The 18686-nt window shown below is 47.0% G+C and overlaps 1 protein-coding gene across 1 annotated transcript; it reads left to right on the top strand.

The window, feature by feature from the left end:
* The first annotated feature begins 43 nt into the window (after positions 1-43).
* On the top strand, positions 44-18367 carry LOC8053535 (periodic tryptophan protein 2 homolog). Its single transcript, XM_029983367.4, has 5 exons — positions 44-476; positions 4309-4921; positions 10924-11545; positions 16159-16477; positions 17324-18367. Exons 1-5 carry the CDS (start codon positions 248-250, stop codon positions 18310-18312), a joined length of 2772 nt encoding a protein of 923 aa, XP_029839227.3. The 5' UTR covers positions 44-247; the 3' UTR covers positions 18313-18367.
* The last annotated feature ends 319 nt before the right edge of the window (positions 18368-18686 follow it).

Raw genomic sequence — 18686 nt, 5'->3', positions numbered from 1 at the left:
TAGAACAAAAAAAAAAACAAAAAACGCAGACGGTTGTACCGTTGTAAAGTTCACTTTAACCGTTGTAAGGAACGCGGTTGTTTTTGAGTGCCGCAGAGTCAACACTGGGCAAGCCGTAATGGCGGCTCCGGCGTCGAACACGTTTTCTCTGTTTTTCGGAATAGCGTGCTTCCGCATGGGAACGTACTCGTAGCAGAACTTAAAGTTCTGCCACCTCTTCCAGGAAGACGCCGAATTTCGACACAAGATGAAGTTCGCCTTCAAATTCTCCAACCTGATCGGTACGGTGTACCGCAAGGGCAACCTCCTGTTCACACCCGACGGCAACACCGTCGTCACGCCGGTCGGGAACCGCCTGTCGTTTTTCGACCTCCGAAACAACAAATCGGAGACCCTGCCTATCGAGAGCCGGTACAACTTCACGGCCGTCGACATCGCACCATCGGGCTATCTGTTTATTGCCATCAACGAAACGGGTGAGTGCAGTTGCATACCGTTACCGTACCCTTACCGTGCACCCGGAAGCTGTGTGAACGTCACGACATCGGTAACCGTCAATTTCCCGTTCCCGCCATGCAAGAACCGGACCGGTAATGTACCGCGAAGAAAACGCTCTAGCCAACCGAAAACTCTATTGTATCGTATGTGGCTGGTTGAAGGCCGACGACCAGACTCGAGATTCTGCAAGGCAGAAGATCTTCCTCACCATGGGAGAGGAGGAAGCAGGCAAAGGTGGCCAGGGTAGACGAGGGGATAGGAGGAATAGAGGGAAAAGTGGAAAGCGCGAACTGGTTGTCGGCCTTTATAAAACTCAATTCAAGCCCTTCCCACAAAGCTCTCTGCTCGCCATCATTGGTGATTCCCTCCTCTCCAGTCACGCTCTTCTCCAGCGTTTGCTCAGCTGAAGTGAAGCACGTGCAGACGCTTCGAGAAGGTAAGCTTAGGGAGTGACCACAAAAGAATTGACCTTTTTCAGAGATTTCTGGGCGCATGCGCCGACTCTGAGAGAGGAGAAAAAAGGGAAAGGCGCCATTTTTGGTGGTTCTCTCGACCGCTCAGACAGTGCTGGTTATGCTTGACTCCTCCGGTATTCTCGCGGCTTGGCTTCATAGTCGCCATGCCTCACCATCACGCAGCAGAAGGTTGCAGAAATAGAAGTAAATGTTGTTAAAATGCCAAATTTTATAAAGTTTTTGTAGCTTTTGGCGGGTAGTCCACGAAAGCACCCGATGTCAAACACCCTGCCCTTTTTGCCCGGCTTTCAAAAACCTATGACGAGAGTCCCCCGTGTCAGGTGGCGGGATCATCAATGTGACAGCGATACATTCTGCTTTTAACTAAAATACAGAAATGTCAACCTGATGATATACCTGAAATTGGGGTAGGAAAAGGTAAACGCAAAAGGACACAGAAAAAGAAAAGGCAACGTCTCTTGAGACGTTGCCCGTTTTTCCTTTGCGTTTTCCTTTTCCTACCTCAGTCTCAGGTTTAATAATTAAAAATGAGAGTGTTGGTGAATAGATACGAATACATGAAAGGATAAAACATCAAGGATGGGGACGGATACAGGACTTCTTGAAAGAAGTACTCTTTCCGTCTCTGTCCTCGATGTTCCATCAAGCTTTCATGTATTCATATATCAAGTTTTCCATCATGTTAAACTTACACCAGCTCGCCTGCCCTTTGACCATTTTTTTGTTAATAGTAAACATGCAAACGAGGTTGTGCGACGTAATCATGCCATACCCTCTACTCCATTAAAAAATAAATACGTAAAGCTGTCTGTTCTTCAGGCGTGCGCTATACACATTCGCATCTTGCCAAATTAAAAAAACAACGAAAAAAAAACTGACAAAACATTTAAAGTGAGCGAAACGAATTTAAGCCTTACGGAGACAACTAACCTTGATGAAACTTCTTGGCAACCAACCGTGAACCCATCAGTTTGCTTGGCCCACTTTGTCGAAGGTTCGTAAACGTGCCGAATTCAAAGATGGATTGTTTCTAACATACCGTTCCTTACTTTTCGACGGTGCAGGCAATCCTTCGCGATATCAAGACTGCTCGGATTTCGCACCGCCCGAGTTTGTTTACACATTCCCGAATACGGCAGTGTTCCGTGCCATTGTGCGGTACACAGGACAGAGGATGACTTAGGCGATCAAGGAGAGTGAAATCAGCTGGTTGTAGTGGCCGGGAATCATAAATGGAGCTCACAAGCTCCGCACAAGGTAGATGGTTGGGTCGGTATCCAAGCTGATCACCATTACATTCCTTACATAACATCTGCGATTTTGCTTTGGAAGCAGACCCCTTTTTTTAGTTGCTTGCAAGACACGACACCGAAGTTACTCCGAGTCGATGGTAAGAACCGATGCGGCGTCGGCGGTCTATCCATCCCTGAAGGTATAAAAACGAACAAGGTCCTCTGTATCCTAGACATTAAACTTTTGTTAATCCTCCAGGTCCTTCTCAGCCATTTCGAAGAAAATATGCATGCGAAGTGACGACAGAAAGACACATACAAATTGGTAAAGAAAAGAACAACGCCACCAGAGAACACACGCAAACACATGGACCGGCAGACAAGCCAGGCCTGGCGCGGACGACGGAGAGACGTTCCCGGAGCCACCAAAAGTGTTTCGAGCGATTCCCGCGAGGGCGCGTCACGATCATGGCCAAACACTGAAAAAGGTCAATTATGATTAAATCTGGCGCATCCGAACTCAGGAACGAGCGGGTAAGCCGAAACTAAGTGAAGCTCGGATACAAAAAGTATCTAGAAGTATTGAGAACATAGTATCGAAACAGCCAGAAAGAGGCTGAAAATTTCACAGTGAAATTTTCAGCAGGGACTCACCTCAGAGATGAATAGGAACCACCATACATACCAGGCTACTCCTGGATGGAATGCAACCGGGGGGGAGGTGAACGTAGAGGGGGAGGTCTAGGTCTGTTAGTTAAGACGAGATTGGGAAAGAGAGAAGGAAAGCTGCAGAGAACACTTATGGCTGAAAGGTAGGGTAACAGGTCTAAACACTCTTCTGGGGTTTGCTTCCTGAAAACAGGAAATGACTCAAGGGGGGAAAATACAGAACAATTTATCTGTATATCGAGGGACAAAGAGAAATTGGTCTTAATCAGGAAATAATTATCATAGGCGACATGGATGCCCACTTAAAAAGAGTTTGACGGATTCACAGATAGAACCGGAAAGTTGCTAGAAGATTTCTGTGATGCCCTGGACCTAATGTTAGTTAGTGCACAAGTAAACTGTGACAGGAAAATAATGTGGAAATAAAACAATTCACACTCAACGATAGACTATTGCCTCATGTCCCACAAACTGTATGACAGGCTAGGAAGAATGGAAATAGATGAGGAAGGTACAAAAAGCTTAGAGAGTGACCATGAAAAATAATTAAGATTAAATTTGGTGCATCCTAACCAGAACAACAAGCTCAGTAACGAGCAGGTAAGCTGAAACTAAGTAAAGCTCAAATACAAAAAGTATCAAAGTATTGAGAACATAATATCGAAATAGGCAGAAAGAGAATGGACGTATGAGGATCTAATAGGAATCTTAAAAAAAAAAAAATAATTAGAGAAGCATAGAATTAAACAAAGAGGAAAGCAAAAACAAAGACACAAACCAAAGCTGGTGAGATAAGGAGGTCAAAGCAGCCATGTTGCAGCACTAAGAGGCATCTAAGGAGTATAGGTGGGCAAAGAAAAGGGGAACCTTCTTTGCCAGTTGAAGTAGCATCAAAATGCGAGAACTTCCAAGTGCGGAAAAGGGAGACATCAGCTTTAATACAGGCCAAAATTGGGAGTGCAGGAGTACAGTGTTAGGGGGAGAAAATTGGCATAGAAGAATGGTAGCAATCATATGGTTGTCTTCTTAGACTTGGGCTAGGTGGCGCAAGCTACCGCCTGTTGCAAGGGGTATAGCCATTAACATCCATCCATCCACCTCACAGATAGATGGATGCTAACGGCTGTACCCACTATATCAGACGGTAGCTTGCGCCACCTAGCCTAGAAATTAAGAACCATAAGAATCAGGTTTTTGCACACGTGCAGTACCCACACCTGGTGTGGACAAATGTGGGCTTGTTTGCAAACATTGTGAGCATTACTGCCATGCCAGAAAAGGCTCGGAAACATACTGCAAAAACATTTTAGCCAGCTGCCACATTTATACCAAGCTGCCGGAAAAAAAAAAAATATATAGTGATGGTGATAGTCATTAGTTTGCTTGCTGTTCACAGGAACGGTCCGTTTATTTCTTTTTATTCTCTCTAACAGGCGAAGCCCTGCTGTGCAGTCTGGTCAGTCGCACTGTCCTCCACCGGCACCATTTCCGGAAACCGGTAGCCTGCGTCAAGTTCAGCCCTAATGGGAAATACTTTGCTGTCAGCAAGGACAATGCAGTGTTTGTGTACAGAACGCCGGGGCACACAAGACGGGAATACGTGCCGTTCGCGCTCGAGCGCGTCATCACGACCGCCTATGACGAGACGATGTGCATTGAGTGGTCTTCCGACTCCCGTCTGCTTGCCGTCGGAAGCAAGGACATGTCCGTCAAGGTGTTTGCGCTCCACCGGATGACAAACTTCGCAATGGTGACTCTCGGCAGCCACAGCGACGTCATCGTCAACTGCTTTTTCGAGAAGGACTCGGCCGACCTGTACACGCTGAGCCGTAACGGCCAGCTCTGCGTTTGGGAGGCAAATTGTGAACTGGCAGATTTTGTGTCTGCTCAAAACAAGAAGGCGTCGAAGGAGGATAAACTGGGCGATGAAGACGACTTGGCTGAAGGCGGCGTCACGGCTGAAAGTGACATCACGGCTGAACATAATGTCTTGCCCGTGGAGATCGACGACGAGCCGAAGCTCAACGAGAGCAAGGTCCTCTTCAGGTGATTTGACCAATTTGTAGCAGACGGTGATGTGGTTTGCATGTGATTAGAAACTGAAGTGTTTTGAATACAACATTGCTTAATTTACAATATGCGTGATTGGTGGCCGACTCTAGATAAGGCTACTCATGCAATGAAACAGTGCGGAAATAGTGAGTAGATTAGTTATACTTGGTTCCTGAAAATTGGCATAATTGTTGCCCCTGTAACACGTTTCTAACGGCTTTTTCTTAATGTCTGTCTTGGTACGAGAAAAACTAAGTGCTTTGAGAGAATGATGGATCCATTTACCGAACTATTGAGAATCCAGAAACTGGAATGGAATTGATTTAAAAGTAGAAACAGTTGCCATAATCATACCAAATCCCGTTATTTTCCTGGTTTGTGTCCCAAAGAAGCCCAGTCTTTTGCAAAGCATTGGCTGGTTTCCAGAAACTTTTATTTACTTTTTTAAACTGTTAGTTTTGGAATTTCTGAAGAGCAAATTGTTCTCGATATTTCACAATAAGTTAAGGTATTTCAATATTTCACAATAAGCAAGTTATTTCAGAATAAGTCAGGCGGCTTCCTGACACTTCTGCTTGTCTGTGCTGCACCAGTGCATGCAAAGAAGCCTGCTTCTCAGACTGGTAGCCTCTTGCATATGTCAGGATTGCAGGCCTCAGGTTAACTTAAAACTGGTCTCCGTTTTAGCTTTTAGCATACACCACGGACGTTCGAGAGCATAGACACGCAACCTGCACTCGAATTTAAGTTTGTCTCCTTTGCATATTGTAATATTTGGAGAGAACCCACTGGTATTTATGGCAAGATTCGCTATCTTATTCTAGAACACAGAAAGATTGCACACTTCAAGTAATTGCAGTGCACGGGCCAATCGTGATCTCGACCAAAATGGTTAGTTAGCTACAGCGGGAGATAAGCAAACATTCCTAACTGAAAAGGGAATAAAAACATTTTTTTGTTATTTTGCAAATTAACAGGGAGGTTTTGTTTTTCATTTTCAGTTGATTAGCTCTCTATTTAAGGTGGTCTATCTCTTGAGATAATATATTCATTCTTATCGTTTTCTTTTACAATATATTTTTAAGAAATGAAAATTAATGGGAATAGCTTACATATGCAAACCCATTATACAGCATGTCCCCCCCAAAAAAAATGTTTGCAGTGTTTTTTTTGTTTTTTTTTCTAAAATATTCATCTTTGAACACCCATTCTTTGTGCATATGTAGTGCTAGCAGTCCAAACCAGATGCCAAAGTTTCACAACTAACCGTCATCTCAATCAAAAGTTGGAAGTGATTTTCCGAAAATTTTAACAGGGAAAACTGCGTCTGTTTTCAGTAACAGTCACCACTCGGCTCCACGGTGGCCGCCATTTTTCCCACCGGGAATTCAAAGAAAATACTTTTAACTTTTCGACAAGACGACGGTTCGAGCCGAAACTTTGGCATCTTCGGACCGCCAGGACTAGATTCAGGGCGGAGAACGAGCGTTTGGCGATGCATAGTATTCTTGCAATAAAAAAAAATTTAAAAGAAAAAGCAATTTGCGGGGGAGGGGGGGGGCACCTTGTAGTCGACGGCAGGATGAAAATAGCAGGGCGTCGGAGGAAGCCCAGCCTCCAGCACGTGCTCGAGGCACGTAGCCAGTAGGGGGGAGGGGGGCCCATGGGGCCTGGCCCGCCCCCGAAATCTTTCATTTTGCTGGGACCTCTCTCCCCTTCCCCTCATACAGCATTTTGTCATAAGTGGCCCCTCCCCCCCTGAAAAGAAATCCTGGCTATGTGCCTGACGTGCTCGTTGCTTTTTGCCGTGCTATGTATGTGTGTATGGCTGCATGTGTATGTATGGCTTCACGCATATATATGTATGTGTATGTGAATGGCTGCATGTGCACGCTCGGGGCTCGGGAGACGCCAAAGTGTTTCCGAAAGTAAGAAGCTCGTGCTGGGGGCAGGACGGCTGAAGCTCCTCCCTCCCCGTCGTTCTCGCCTCGTTGACGACCATAGGTCACGCACGAAGGCGATCCTCACCGTAGTATCTGCCAGTCTTGCGTGTGGTTACTTCAAGAAAGGTAATTCGTTACATCTAGACGGTGGTTTTAAAAGTGCAAAGGACTAAGAAGAAAACCTCCGTCTAGATGTTCAACCAATTAGCCCCCCAGTGAATTCTGATGTAATTCGTTACAGTTACTTTCGATGAAAGTAGCGAAGGTACCGCTACCGCAATGAAAAGTAATTCGTTACGGTTGTTTTTTTTTCTTTTATAAAGGAACAGCGTTACCTTTAGCCCACCTTTCTATAAAACTATGAGTCGAGAAAAAAAAAGTAGAAAATACCTCCCCTCCCGAGTTTATTACAGAAAGCGAAAGTAAAGTTGGGACGAGGCGAGCGTGACATCAGAAATGTCGAAGCGCATCATTTGAAAAGTGCAAACAAATGGCCAGATTGTACTCATTCGGTGATATCTGAACCCCGAAGAAACTGCAGAAAGTAATGAGAAAAAGAATGTTGTTACTTTAGAAATAGTAATTAAACTAGAGTTACACGAGTTACGTTTTGCAACAGTGGCGTGTTACAGTTCAAAGTTATCAAGAGAGTAACGAAGTTAAAAAAGCGCGTTACTACCCAAGACTGGTTTCCACCCGCTCAAAAGGCAATGCAGTGATGCTGTTGACCCGAGCAATTTTTGAGCACCTTCTGGAGCAGCCAATAGTCAATTATGGAGCAGCAAAAACTACTTCATTTTTACCGTAAAATACCGGGCAGGCGCCCACTCAAACTTTGGAGATAATCGCAAAAAAAATGGGGGATGGGCATAGTTGTAAACCCGAGACTGGGGATACGGACAAGGGACAAAACACAGAACGACACGGACGGAGTCACTTGTCCGGTCATCAATTTTCCATATAAATGTACTGTGCGTATTTTCTCAGATCTTACAGATTTGGGAATGGGCGCTTAATGTGGAACGAGCGGATGCGCGATATTCTACGGTATTCATATCACTGTGAATATTATATGTTAAGATTTGTGTGTTGGCCTATCCAACTAAAAATGTGTATGCTTTGCCTTCACACTTCTTTGCAAATGGCAGGTTTGATTTCTTTAAACACAGAACTAGCTCTTCAGTTGCACATAAGTGCGCAAATTGATATTTCATTCAAGTTCTAAAGGTTGAAATAAAACAAGTTTTTAATTCAGGATTTTAAAAAAATACTTCTGTCATTAAATTATGAAAATTAATTACATTCTGTATGTAGAACCTCATGGTAACCGAGATCGGCATGTGAACGATGAGTTTGCTTTCTTGAAACAATCCAGCAAAAGTTGGTCAGGTTATTTCCAAACTTCCTTCTACTGCTTGAACTAATTTAGTTTTAATTTATTCTATACACGTGTGCAAGTCCGGCTTCAGGGCGCTGCCATCTTGCTTGACTGGGGAGCGCTTAGACGAGTCATAATCCGATTGCGAAGCCTTGCTAAGGCAACGTAATCGGATTATGGCCGCGCCCAAGAGCGCACCCCACTGAGGAAGATGGCGGCGCCCTGAGACCGGACTTGCAAACGTGTATTGGCTGTACCTCGTACGGATGAAACGTATATAAAGGTGACAACTAAACAACCGAGTTCAAATAAAAATAAACCCTAAATCACGAATTTGAAAAAGATACTGCTAGAATACCGCAATCTATCGTAAATAATTGCCAAAGTATAATTCAGAAATTTTTACTAGCATAAAATTCCGAGCAAGCGCCCCCCCCGCACACAAGTCAAAATTACCTGGAAAAGTGGGGGTGGGGGGGGAGGCGGGGGCGGGCGTTATCCTGGATTGGCTCCAAAATTCAAGATGGCAATGACAAAATTTTTCCGACAGAAAAAGAAAAAAAAGTGCATGCACACGGATTTAATACTTTATTAATCTCTGAGAACATAGACTTTGTTAGGGCAAAGATTTGTCACTGCTATGTTATTCACTTTCAAAACCGCCAAAAGACTTCTCAGATTCGGTCGCAAGAAAAAGTTTGCAGCATTCCGCAATGTTTCCCAACTGCATGCCGTTGGCTATTTTGACAGCCTCTTTAGAAAGAAGCCGGTTGCTAATGGCTCATTTTGCACTTCTTTTGCGCTCCAGGTATTCAAAGAGCGCGTCGTCCACATATTCACTGAACACCGGCGCGCCGTTACTTAGCTTTCATTGAAGTTTGGCTTTCCCGTAGTTTGGCTGTAGCAAATTGCTAAAATTCTTGTCCCATTCCCGTATCCAGTCGAGCTTGATGTGTCGAGACGTCTGGTGTACGTTTTTCCCGTTTTCACAATGCCATTGGATGACCTCGATTTTCTTTGCCACTGTGTAAGAATGCATAGCCAACCTGACACCCTCAAAACAAAGCGACAATGGCGCGTGGCGATCGGGCTGCAAAGCAGCAATAGATTTGATTGGATTCTTGGACTGAATTTCGCAGGCCAGTGTTGCCTGGGCGCAATCGGCGCGGTGCGTAATACGGGTGCGGAGCGGGGAGGGGGGCGCTTGCTGGGAACAGCGTGGAAATGTGAGATTAGCAGTGAAGTTGGGGGGTGGGCTCTTGCTCGAGTGGGGGCACTTGCTGGGAATTTTACGGTACAGCTAAGAGCTGTTACATTAATACTCACAAAGTTCCTTTTTCTTAATATACCCGACGCTTGTGTTTAAAGGAGCTGTGCAACAATTTCAGGGCTTTGCTTAAATTATTGTGGAAATTGATGCCTGACACTTCTGAAGTGAACAACAGAAAACAGATTTTGCCTGGATACCCTAGTTTTTATTTTAAAAAAATGAAAAAGATCCAGGTTCTTGCTGCCTCTCAACTCGTACGTCGCCTTCCTGGTCACATGTGCAGTGACGTTGATGGGGTAGGTGCGGGGTTCTGGAAAAGTTCTCTCTTTAGAGCCATCAGTGAGCAGCGAGAACTCATCCACTCGCGGCCGCCGCGCGAACAATATGGTAAAAGAAGGAAAGTCTCATCCGGGTCCGGCCATACCCGTCCGGCCCTCTCCCCCTCCCCCTCCGGCTTCTGGCGGCTGTTCGCAGTAGCAGATAGAGCTGACGGTTTTGTGGACCTAGGATAGATGGTGCCACTAAAACTCCGTATAGTAAAAGTTTTGTCGATGATACCACGTTTTTGACCCATTTATATATATGTTGGAACGACAAGATTTATAGAAAAGTTACCTTTTATCGAGCAGGTATTCGCACAACTTGCTATCTTTCTACAAGATTCCCCATTGACGTCACGCCGCGTGTTTCTCTTGGCCACCGCTCGCGGCTGCAGGTCGGGGAATATTCTAAGTTTTGCCTAGCTATTACGCCGTGGAATCGCAACGTTTTGATGAAAGGAGGTGTGTTTTCTGTCATTTGTGACAAGGTCAACAATATCAAAAGCAGAAGATGCCAATTCTTTCAACGTTAAAATCGTTGCACAGCTCCTTTAATGTCCCACTCTGGGGGAATGCTTTCCCTTTAGCACTCGGATGCGCTGTGGCAAAGCAAGATACGCAAATTAGCAGTACTTACCGCTTCACACCAGTACACAAGAGCGCGGTGAGAAACGCACTCAACAAAGCTAACTTTCACGTCAGAGCAGACTAGAAAAGTAAGAGATATTGCGAAGATTCTGAATACCGTCAATGTTTGACACTGGTAAAGGGATCAGATAGGATGGTATGTTATTTGCAGCTAAAATCGAAAGTTCTGAAAATTCACACAAGCCTACTGTAGCGATCCGGACATGTAGCAGAAACTGAGCCATTATATTTTCAGTATTTGATAAAGGGAAATCAATTTTTGGTGCAATGTTGGTGTAAGTTCCTCACATTTGGGCTAAATGTAGCAGGATGTAGCAGGGTAAGCCCTTTGGCACAGCAATCACATCACTCGGGAATGGCACACGAATTCAAATCTAAATCCATGACTACACAAAGAAATCAATCCATGGCCAACACTTGTCCTTCCATTACCACAGGAGAACGGCCAAGCACTTCATGAAAGACGCACTCAAGATGGACGGCGGCGCCGTCTCGCTGGTTGCCGCCTGCTACCATCGCGGGAACCGCCTCTTGGCAACCGGCTTCTCGACCGGAGCCTTCCTACTGCACGAGATGCCCGACTACAACCTGATCCACTCGCTGTCCGTCTCGGAGCACGAGATCGACGCCGCGGCCTTCAACTCGGCCGGCGACTGGCTTGCCCTGGCGAGCTCGCGCCGCGGCCAGCTCGTCGTGTGGGAGTGGCAGTCGGAGTCGTTCGCGCTCAAGCAGCAGGGCCACGCCAACAACATGGCGTGTGTGGCGTACTCGCCGGATGGCGCATACATCGCGACTGGCGGAGACGATGGCCGTGTGAAGCTGTGGAACGCGTCGGACGGCTTCTGCTTCGTCACGTTCTCGGAGCATGCCGCCGGGATCAGCGGCGTCGCGTTTGTGCAGAGCGGGCGGGCCGTGCTGTCAGCTTCACTGGACGGCACAGTGCGGGCGTTTGATCTGCAGCGGTACCGGAATTTCAAGACACTGGCGGCGCCGAGGGCGGTGCAGTTTGCATCGCTGGCAGTGGATCCGAGCGGCGAGGTGGTCTGTGCGGGCTCACAGGTTGGTATGCGACGAGGGGGGTCGTATCGTCGTAGAAGAGTGGCGTAGAGGTTCGTCTGCAACCATGCGAGCTATTACATCAAGGCATTTGATCTACAGACTTTAAATTATTGAAGGCGATTTAAAGATGGCTTGGATTTCAACGAAACATGCTTCGATCGAAACCTCCTTTTACCTGTTGGCGACTTAACAACTGCTGTAGATTACCAACGACTCATGGTGTTCTAGCAGGGATATACAAACGTCAGAACATAATAATACGGTATAGCCAAAGTATAACTGCTGTCCTAGAAAAACTGGTCCACTAGGCAAGTGAAGGCACCAAACCAGTCAGCGACCTGCCTGATAGCATCGTCAGCTTTGCTTTGAGTTCCGACGTGGCTTGTCAGCTTAAAAAAAAAAAAAATTCTGTTACGTATAAGAACACATCCAAAGATTTAAAATGGGAAATATAAACGAAGCGAAGGTACCCAATTGGAAAATGTGGAACACAAACACTTTGACCTTCATGAACTTTGATCCAAAATAAATTGGAAATTCTTCAAACTTCAACCTCAAAGAAATTCGAAGCTGTCAAACTAGAACTTTCAGAAACCTAAAAAGCCTCAAACTTCGCAAATTCAAAATTGGAGAGGATAACGATTCCCTACCCACCGTAATAAACCGATCATGCACCCGTGTTGCAATAAACACCCACTCCCACTTTTGAGATGTTTGACATATAAGCAAAGGACATATCAAGTGCCCACCTCGGCAGACTTCTGAGCACACCGATTTAACCGAGGTGCACCTCTAAGGGCTCATTCACACTGGAAGCGGATCCGCGTTCGCAAAGCGGTTGCGAACGCGGTTGTATAAGGATTCAGTACAATTGCACGCGCACACGATGACATCAAATGCGCGTGCAATTGCACTGGATCTTTATACAACCGCTTTCGCAACCGCTTCGCGAACGCGGATCCGCTTCCAGTGTGAATGGGGGGTAAGTCAGCTGCCTCTCCTAGAAATAGGTGTAAAGCAATGAAGCTTTATTACACAGACGTGCCGGCGTGAAGCAACCTATACTGCTTCTATGCGGAGCGCAAGTTCGTCTGCTTCTTTGGCAAGGGTTGCGGTGACGTCAGAACCCCAAGCTCTGATTGGCTCTGATTGAAAGATAGTGGGTAGAGTTTGAGGCAGCTTGCCTTGAGGTCTACCCACTGTCTCAATCACAGCCAAGCAGAGCTCAGCGTTCTGACGACAACACAACCCCCGCAAAAGAAGCAGACAAACTTGCACTCCGCATACTGTTCCGTCGCATCGAGCGAGGTCTATCGCACCGTATGCACCTTCTGCTTTCCTGCTCTTGGGCCTAGTAAATGCCCAGCTTCATTTTGATTTGATTATCTCCAACTTTTGGGTGGGTACTTGTTCGGTATTTTACGGTAGGAAAGTTTGCAACATCTCTATACTTCGCTTTACCGTAAATTGGCAAATGGCAAAGGTCCATTGAGCCAGTCGACACGTTGAGGGAGACTTGCGACTGTACTCTAGATTACCAGTTGCGTGCAGTGCTGTCAAAGCCGCAGGCGGGAAAGAGCGCAAAGCCGCTTTTGTGCCAATTCCGAGCGACGGGCTAATCTTCTAGGGTGACAAAAGCGATGTACGGGGACACAGAAGAGGGTAAGGGAGGAGCTACGGTACTCCTTCCCCTTTTCCCCAACCAGTCACGCTCCCACTCTTGTTTCGTTAACGGGGGATGTCATGTGTTCGCTATTGGCTCGAAGGGGCTGCAGCGTTCGCTCTTTGCCAAGTTACAGCGAAACAAAGCGTAACTGGGACACCTTTTTGAGGTAGAACAAGGTTATTGAGGTAGCACACGGTTTTGAGTGCACACATGCCTAAACCAAACATTTTCTCGTTTTGCACACCTCTTTTACTCGTTCGCTTCCCGAAAGAGGACACCAACCTCTGTGGGGGACATTTCCCCAATCTCGAACGCCTATTCAAACGCGATTCTGACTCTAAACGCCCCTTTAACCACACTTGTTTTCACCTCAATTACTGTAGTAAAAAAAGTCCTGCACCTCGCTGAGACTTAATATTTTCCATCTGTATGTAATGAATTACGATACAAGTAAGCAATTTTTAGATTAGATTTTATCTAATCTAAAAAGATTAGAGACTGGCCCAAGCAGGAGTGGAAATAAAAATAAGTAAAATACAAGTACTAAGCACCTTTGAAACCAAAAATAAAACACACGGATATACATATTTGAGGTATATACCAATAAATGCAATATAGGAGAGTGATGTGCCAAATACAGTGATGTGATTGCTGCACCAATTGCGCCAAACTGCGCCAGGGGCCCAACCCTGCTACAACCTGCTACTTTTTGCCAAAATATGGCTAATCTGTGCCAAGCCTGCGCCAAAGAACCAATTTCGGTCGCCTTTCAATACCGAAACTAAACTGAGTGCCGTAATTGAGCATACGTGAGCTAGGTGGCGCAAGTGGCCGTCCGACAGAATGTACCAGATAGGTTCAAACTGTGATTCCTCCTCGATGGTGTGGAGGAGGATGGCTTGCGGGTCGGGCCAGACAACTGTTTATGCAGTTACTTTTTCGCAACAGTTTAATAAAAGACAATTTAACATACTGGATACAGGAATACAGACATCGACAACCGGAGCCCCGGACTTGACCGCCGTTAGAGAGTGGCTCCTTTCTTTAGCGGTACCAAACCAAAGACCCCCTCCCTTTGTCTCGCCTGTGCTCTTATTGAGAGCAGCCTGTCCCTCTTTCCCATTTTCCCGTGGGGGTCAACATTCTCATCCGGCGCTCTGAGCCCAGGGCTAGATGGCATCAGGCGTAGGAGGCGCAGACGAGTCTGGCCCTCAGACACGACAAATCACCTCTGGAAGCACAGCGCCCGAGACACCTCTAGGAGAGCGGCCGACACTTGTAAATGGGAAGCGACAAACGACTCTCCAAGCGAAGAGCCCAAGTGGTGGCACTGGTCGACCAGCTGCAGTCAGCCGAGCGGGGCGCGGAAGGCACCCCAGCCCGCTGCGCCGCGGCCTGTTCCCGAGTAACGGGACACCCGCACAGCAAAGGGGGACTCCCCGACCCGGGCACAAAGTTCTCCCGCCCGGAGGTCGTAAACATCTTCTAGTGAACCCCACACGTCTACCCTAAAAACATTCCTCCAGACGAAGTAAGACAACAAATGAAAAGGTTCCGGAACCTTACAGTGCCCTACATCAATCGTCCATCCGGTCTTGCATGGTTTTTCCCGCAGTCTCTCGTTTCACGCTCTCGCCGTCTCATGGACCTTGTCTCGCATTTTTTTTTTTTTTTTTAAATTTTTTAACATGTGCTGCTGGACTGTTTTTTTTTTTTTTTTTTGGCTGAACAGTTACATTTTGCATACAATTTTGGGAACCTGTTGGCGACCGAGCAGAGTGGCATGGTTTCAATTTCGATCGAACAGCCATCTCCGCTCGTGCGACGAAGCACGTGCAACTGCAAGCCTGCCGAAGTTGCCCTGATGTGCTGCGAACATGAATGCACGACAGAGGTACCAGCCGGGACACTTGCAATCCATTGCTTTACGTTTCCTTACTTTCGACGAAAATCGGGCACGTTGGGATCCAGTAAAACAATGGGAAGTGGTTTTTCAGAATTGCTCGGCGACGCCTACAGCACTGTATGTACACTTGTGGGACGTCTTAATGTCTCTTTGGAGGCATTGGAAGTGGACATTTGTTACTAGCCGAAGGCAAAGCGAGGCTTGCAGCAGCCTTGCAGAAAGTTTCGGAAAGCAAAAAGAAAACCACCCGCTAGTCGTAATGCACCTTCGTCTTGTGTACAATTTCGCATTGCGCTGCAGTAGTTCTGGTTTCAGCAGCAGGACAGAGCTTCCATGTATTATACATCTGGTCAACCTAATGCTGTGATATTTACTACTAAGCTGGTCATTTTCAAATATGCTTTAATATGTGCAGTTTGGTTCATATTTATAACGGTTACATATATATGTATCATTTAACTGAAGCATTGCAAAATGTATCATGTCATTGGCATGTCAGTTACATGTCGAAAGACTCCCAGGTGGTCTAACTTGACCATAATTTGTTTACTGCAGCAAACAAAGTACCCTTTGTTTGTCCAGCACTTAAAGCGAATATTTTTATTTTTTAATAATATCTGCTCCAAAAACCACTTCTGCAGCTCCGAATAAGTGTTTTGGCTGCTCCAAAAGCCACTTTTTTTTTCTCCAAAACACTGTTGTTGCTGTTCCAAAGGCCACTTTTGCTGCTCCAAAGGCCACTTTTGCTGCTCCAAAACTCTGTTTTGGCTGCTCCGAAAGGTGCTCCAAAACGGTTTAGGCCAATCACATCACTGCAGATACTAATATGCCTATTGTACCTATTGATATTTTTATTTAGAATCAATTGTTATCAAGACAAACACGTTTCAAATGCCACAAGCATCGCTTCTTCCTCTGACAGCCAAATCTCTGACTTTCTCTTTTCCTCGAGGCGAAAACAAGTATAGGGCCCCTCGCTAGAGAGTTTTAGCAGCTCGTTCGTCGTCGCCCCGCATGACGGTCTGGCGCTTTTCTCCGCAGGACACCTTCGAGGTGTTTGTGTGGTCCCTCCAGACTGGCAGGCTGCTGGACGTCCTCGCGGGACACCAGAGCTGCGTGTCCGGGCTCTCGTTCGGGCCCGGCGCAGAGTCGGTCCTGGTCAGTTCGTCGTGGGACAAGACGTGCCGGATCTGGAACCTCTTTGCCGAGAAAGGCGGGGGACGTGAGGCCCTGCCTCTGGCCGCGGATGGACTTGCGGTTCAGTTCCGCCCGGACGGGCAGGAGTTTGCAGTGGCCACCCTGGACGGGGCGATCGTCTTCTTCGAGCCCCGATCCTCGACGCAAGTGGGCAGCATCGAAGGTAAGGGTCACTTAACGTATGGCATACGTGCGAAACGAATCTTCCTGGATCAGATTAAGGAGACGCCCAAATTAAACACAAAAATGTTTTCGGAGGTTTGGGTAGAACACGCATGTCACAAAAAACGCTTCATTTATTTATCAATACTGTTAGTACCCCCGCGGACGATATGAGCTTGAACGCCCAACCCGACTTTTTTTCTACTTCTGTGGTCCCCACAAGCTCTATCATCTCTCAATTTGTCAAAGCGTCCGAAGAATGGAACCTCGGCTTTGTGTTTGATTCCTAGTTCAGACCGTAGCTCTTTCGAAAATCGGCAGGTGTGCCAAAGAAGCGGGAAAGATTGTTTCAGCTCGTATTGAATGCGACATTGCATTGAAGACCCATACAGGTGCAAGGCAATGCACATTGCACGCATAGGCATTCATATGCAACATGCAGGTACAGTCGACTCTCGTTAATTCAAAATCTCTTAATTCAAATTAACGTGCAGGTCCCATCCTATGTGTCTCTATGGAAAGAAACTCCTGATAATTCAAACTTTGCTTTATTCAAACAAATTTTCAGCCCCCCTCGAGTTTGAATTAATGAGAGTTGACTGTATAACAAAGAAAACATTATGCAACTTTCTCCCCCACCCCCAAAATAAAAGTTTTAAAAGTTTTTTGCACAATATTTAGGTGGTCAAACTCATTTTGAATATTGCGACGAGCTACTTGACGCCGAGTGTAGGGCAGTACATCTAGTGTGAGCTAGTGATCACTTCTAGAACATGAGACAGAAGCTAGCGCTCTCAAGTCGTTAAAAGGAAGGAAGCACTTAAAACGCTGGTATACACCATCGCAGGGAGGCAGGACCTGGCAAGCGGCCGCCGAGACACGGATCTCATCACGGCCAAACGGCTGACGCGGTCGCAAGCCTTCACCACGCTGTGCTACACGGCCGATGGCGAGTGCATCCTGGCCGCGGGGCGCTCCAAGTTCGTCTGCATCTACCACGTGCGCGAGCAACTCCTGCTGAAAAAGTTCGAGATCAGCTGCAACCACTCTCTGGACGGCATCGACGACTTTGTCAGCCGCCGGAAGATGACGGAATTCGGCAACATGGCACTCGTGGAAGAACGAGAGGCCGCTCAAGAAGCCGCGCTCTCGCTGCCGGGGGTCAAGAAGGGAGACCTCTCGAGCCGCGGCTTCAAACCCGAGGTTCGAGTTTCTGGTGTCTGCTTCTCGCCGACCGGAAGGTCGTGGGCCGCGGTCACGACGGAGGGCGTGCTCGTGTACTCCCTCGACCAATCACTAGTGTTCGATCCATTCGAGCTAGAACAGAATGTGACACCGGCAACGATTCGTGCGGCTGCAAAAGAGAAGGACTACGCTCGTGCGATCACGACGGCGTTTCGGCTCAACGAAGACGCACTCACGACGGAGGTCGTCGAGAGCGTGCCTCCGGAGAGCGTGGAGCTGGTCGCGAGGTCGCTCCCTCAGGTCTACGTCGAAAAATTGCTGGCGTTCCTAGGCGGGAGGTTGGAGTCGACAACACACGTGCAGTTCTACGTCGAGTGGATAGACAGCTTGCTGAGGCAGCACGGCGAGGCGTTAAAAGAGAGGTCGGGGAAAGCAATGGCTACGCTGAGGACGCTGCTGAAGAATGTGACGTTGCGGCACGCAGAGTTGGCGAAGGTGTGCGACCACAACAAGTATCTGCTGAGGTACGTTGAGACGTTGAGGGAGCTGAAGGAGAGGAAGGGTGAAAAGGGCGAAGCAGACGATGCGGACAAAGAAGCGGACGATGCGATGTCGTCTGATGTGGACAGTGAGGACATGTTGGTGTCGTAGTCTGCAAATATCATTTTTGTTTCTTTAAATAAATAAAAAGAATGACTAAAATGGATTTCATTGAGTTGTCAGAGCTTACTTTTGGGCCATATGAAGCACTTACACACAAACTCAACTCTGTTACGTCACGGTGCGGTGGTGGCGTGTCGAGCGCACTTCCGGTCTGGGGCTATGGGAGGAAGTCACTATGCGAGATGTGCATTCCTGCATTGTTTGTTTTGAAAGAAACCAGACAAAAACCTGCCTTCTCATCAAGACGCCACGACTGGGGCTGTACCAGAAGAGTTGAGAAATGTTTGAAGGTCAGTTTCAATGCGATCAGTTCGTCCGAGAATGTGGACATGTGCCATCAAAAAGGGAAACCCAGACTCAGT

The sequence above is a fragment of the Ixodes scapularis genome, unplaced genomic scaffold (assembly GCF_016920785.2).
Source record: "Ixodes scapularis isolate PalLabHiFi unplaced genomic scaffold, ASM1692078v2 PGA_scaffold4__175_contigs__length_147842914, whole genome shotgun sequence".
Lineage (NCBI taxonomy): Eukaryota > Metazoa > Arthropoda > Arachnida > Ixodida > Ixodidae > Ixodes > Ixodes scapularis.
The sequence above is the reverse complement of the archived record's forward strand: the minus strand, read 5'-3'. Positions and strand labels throughout refer to the sequence as shown.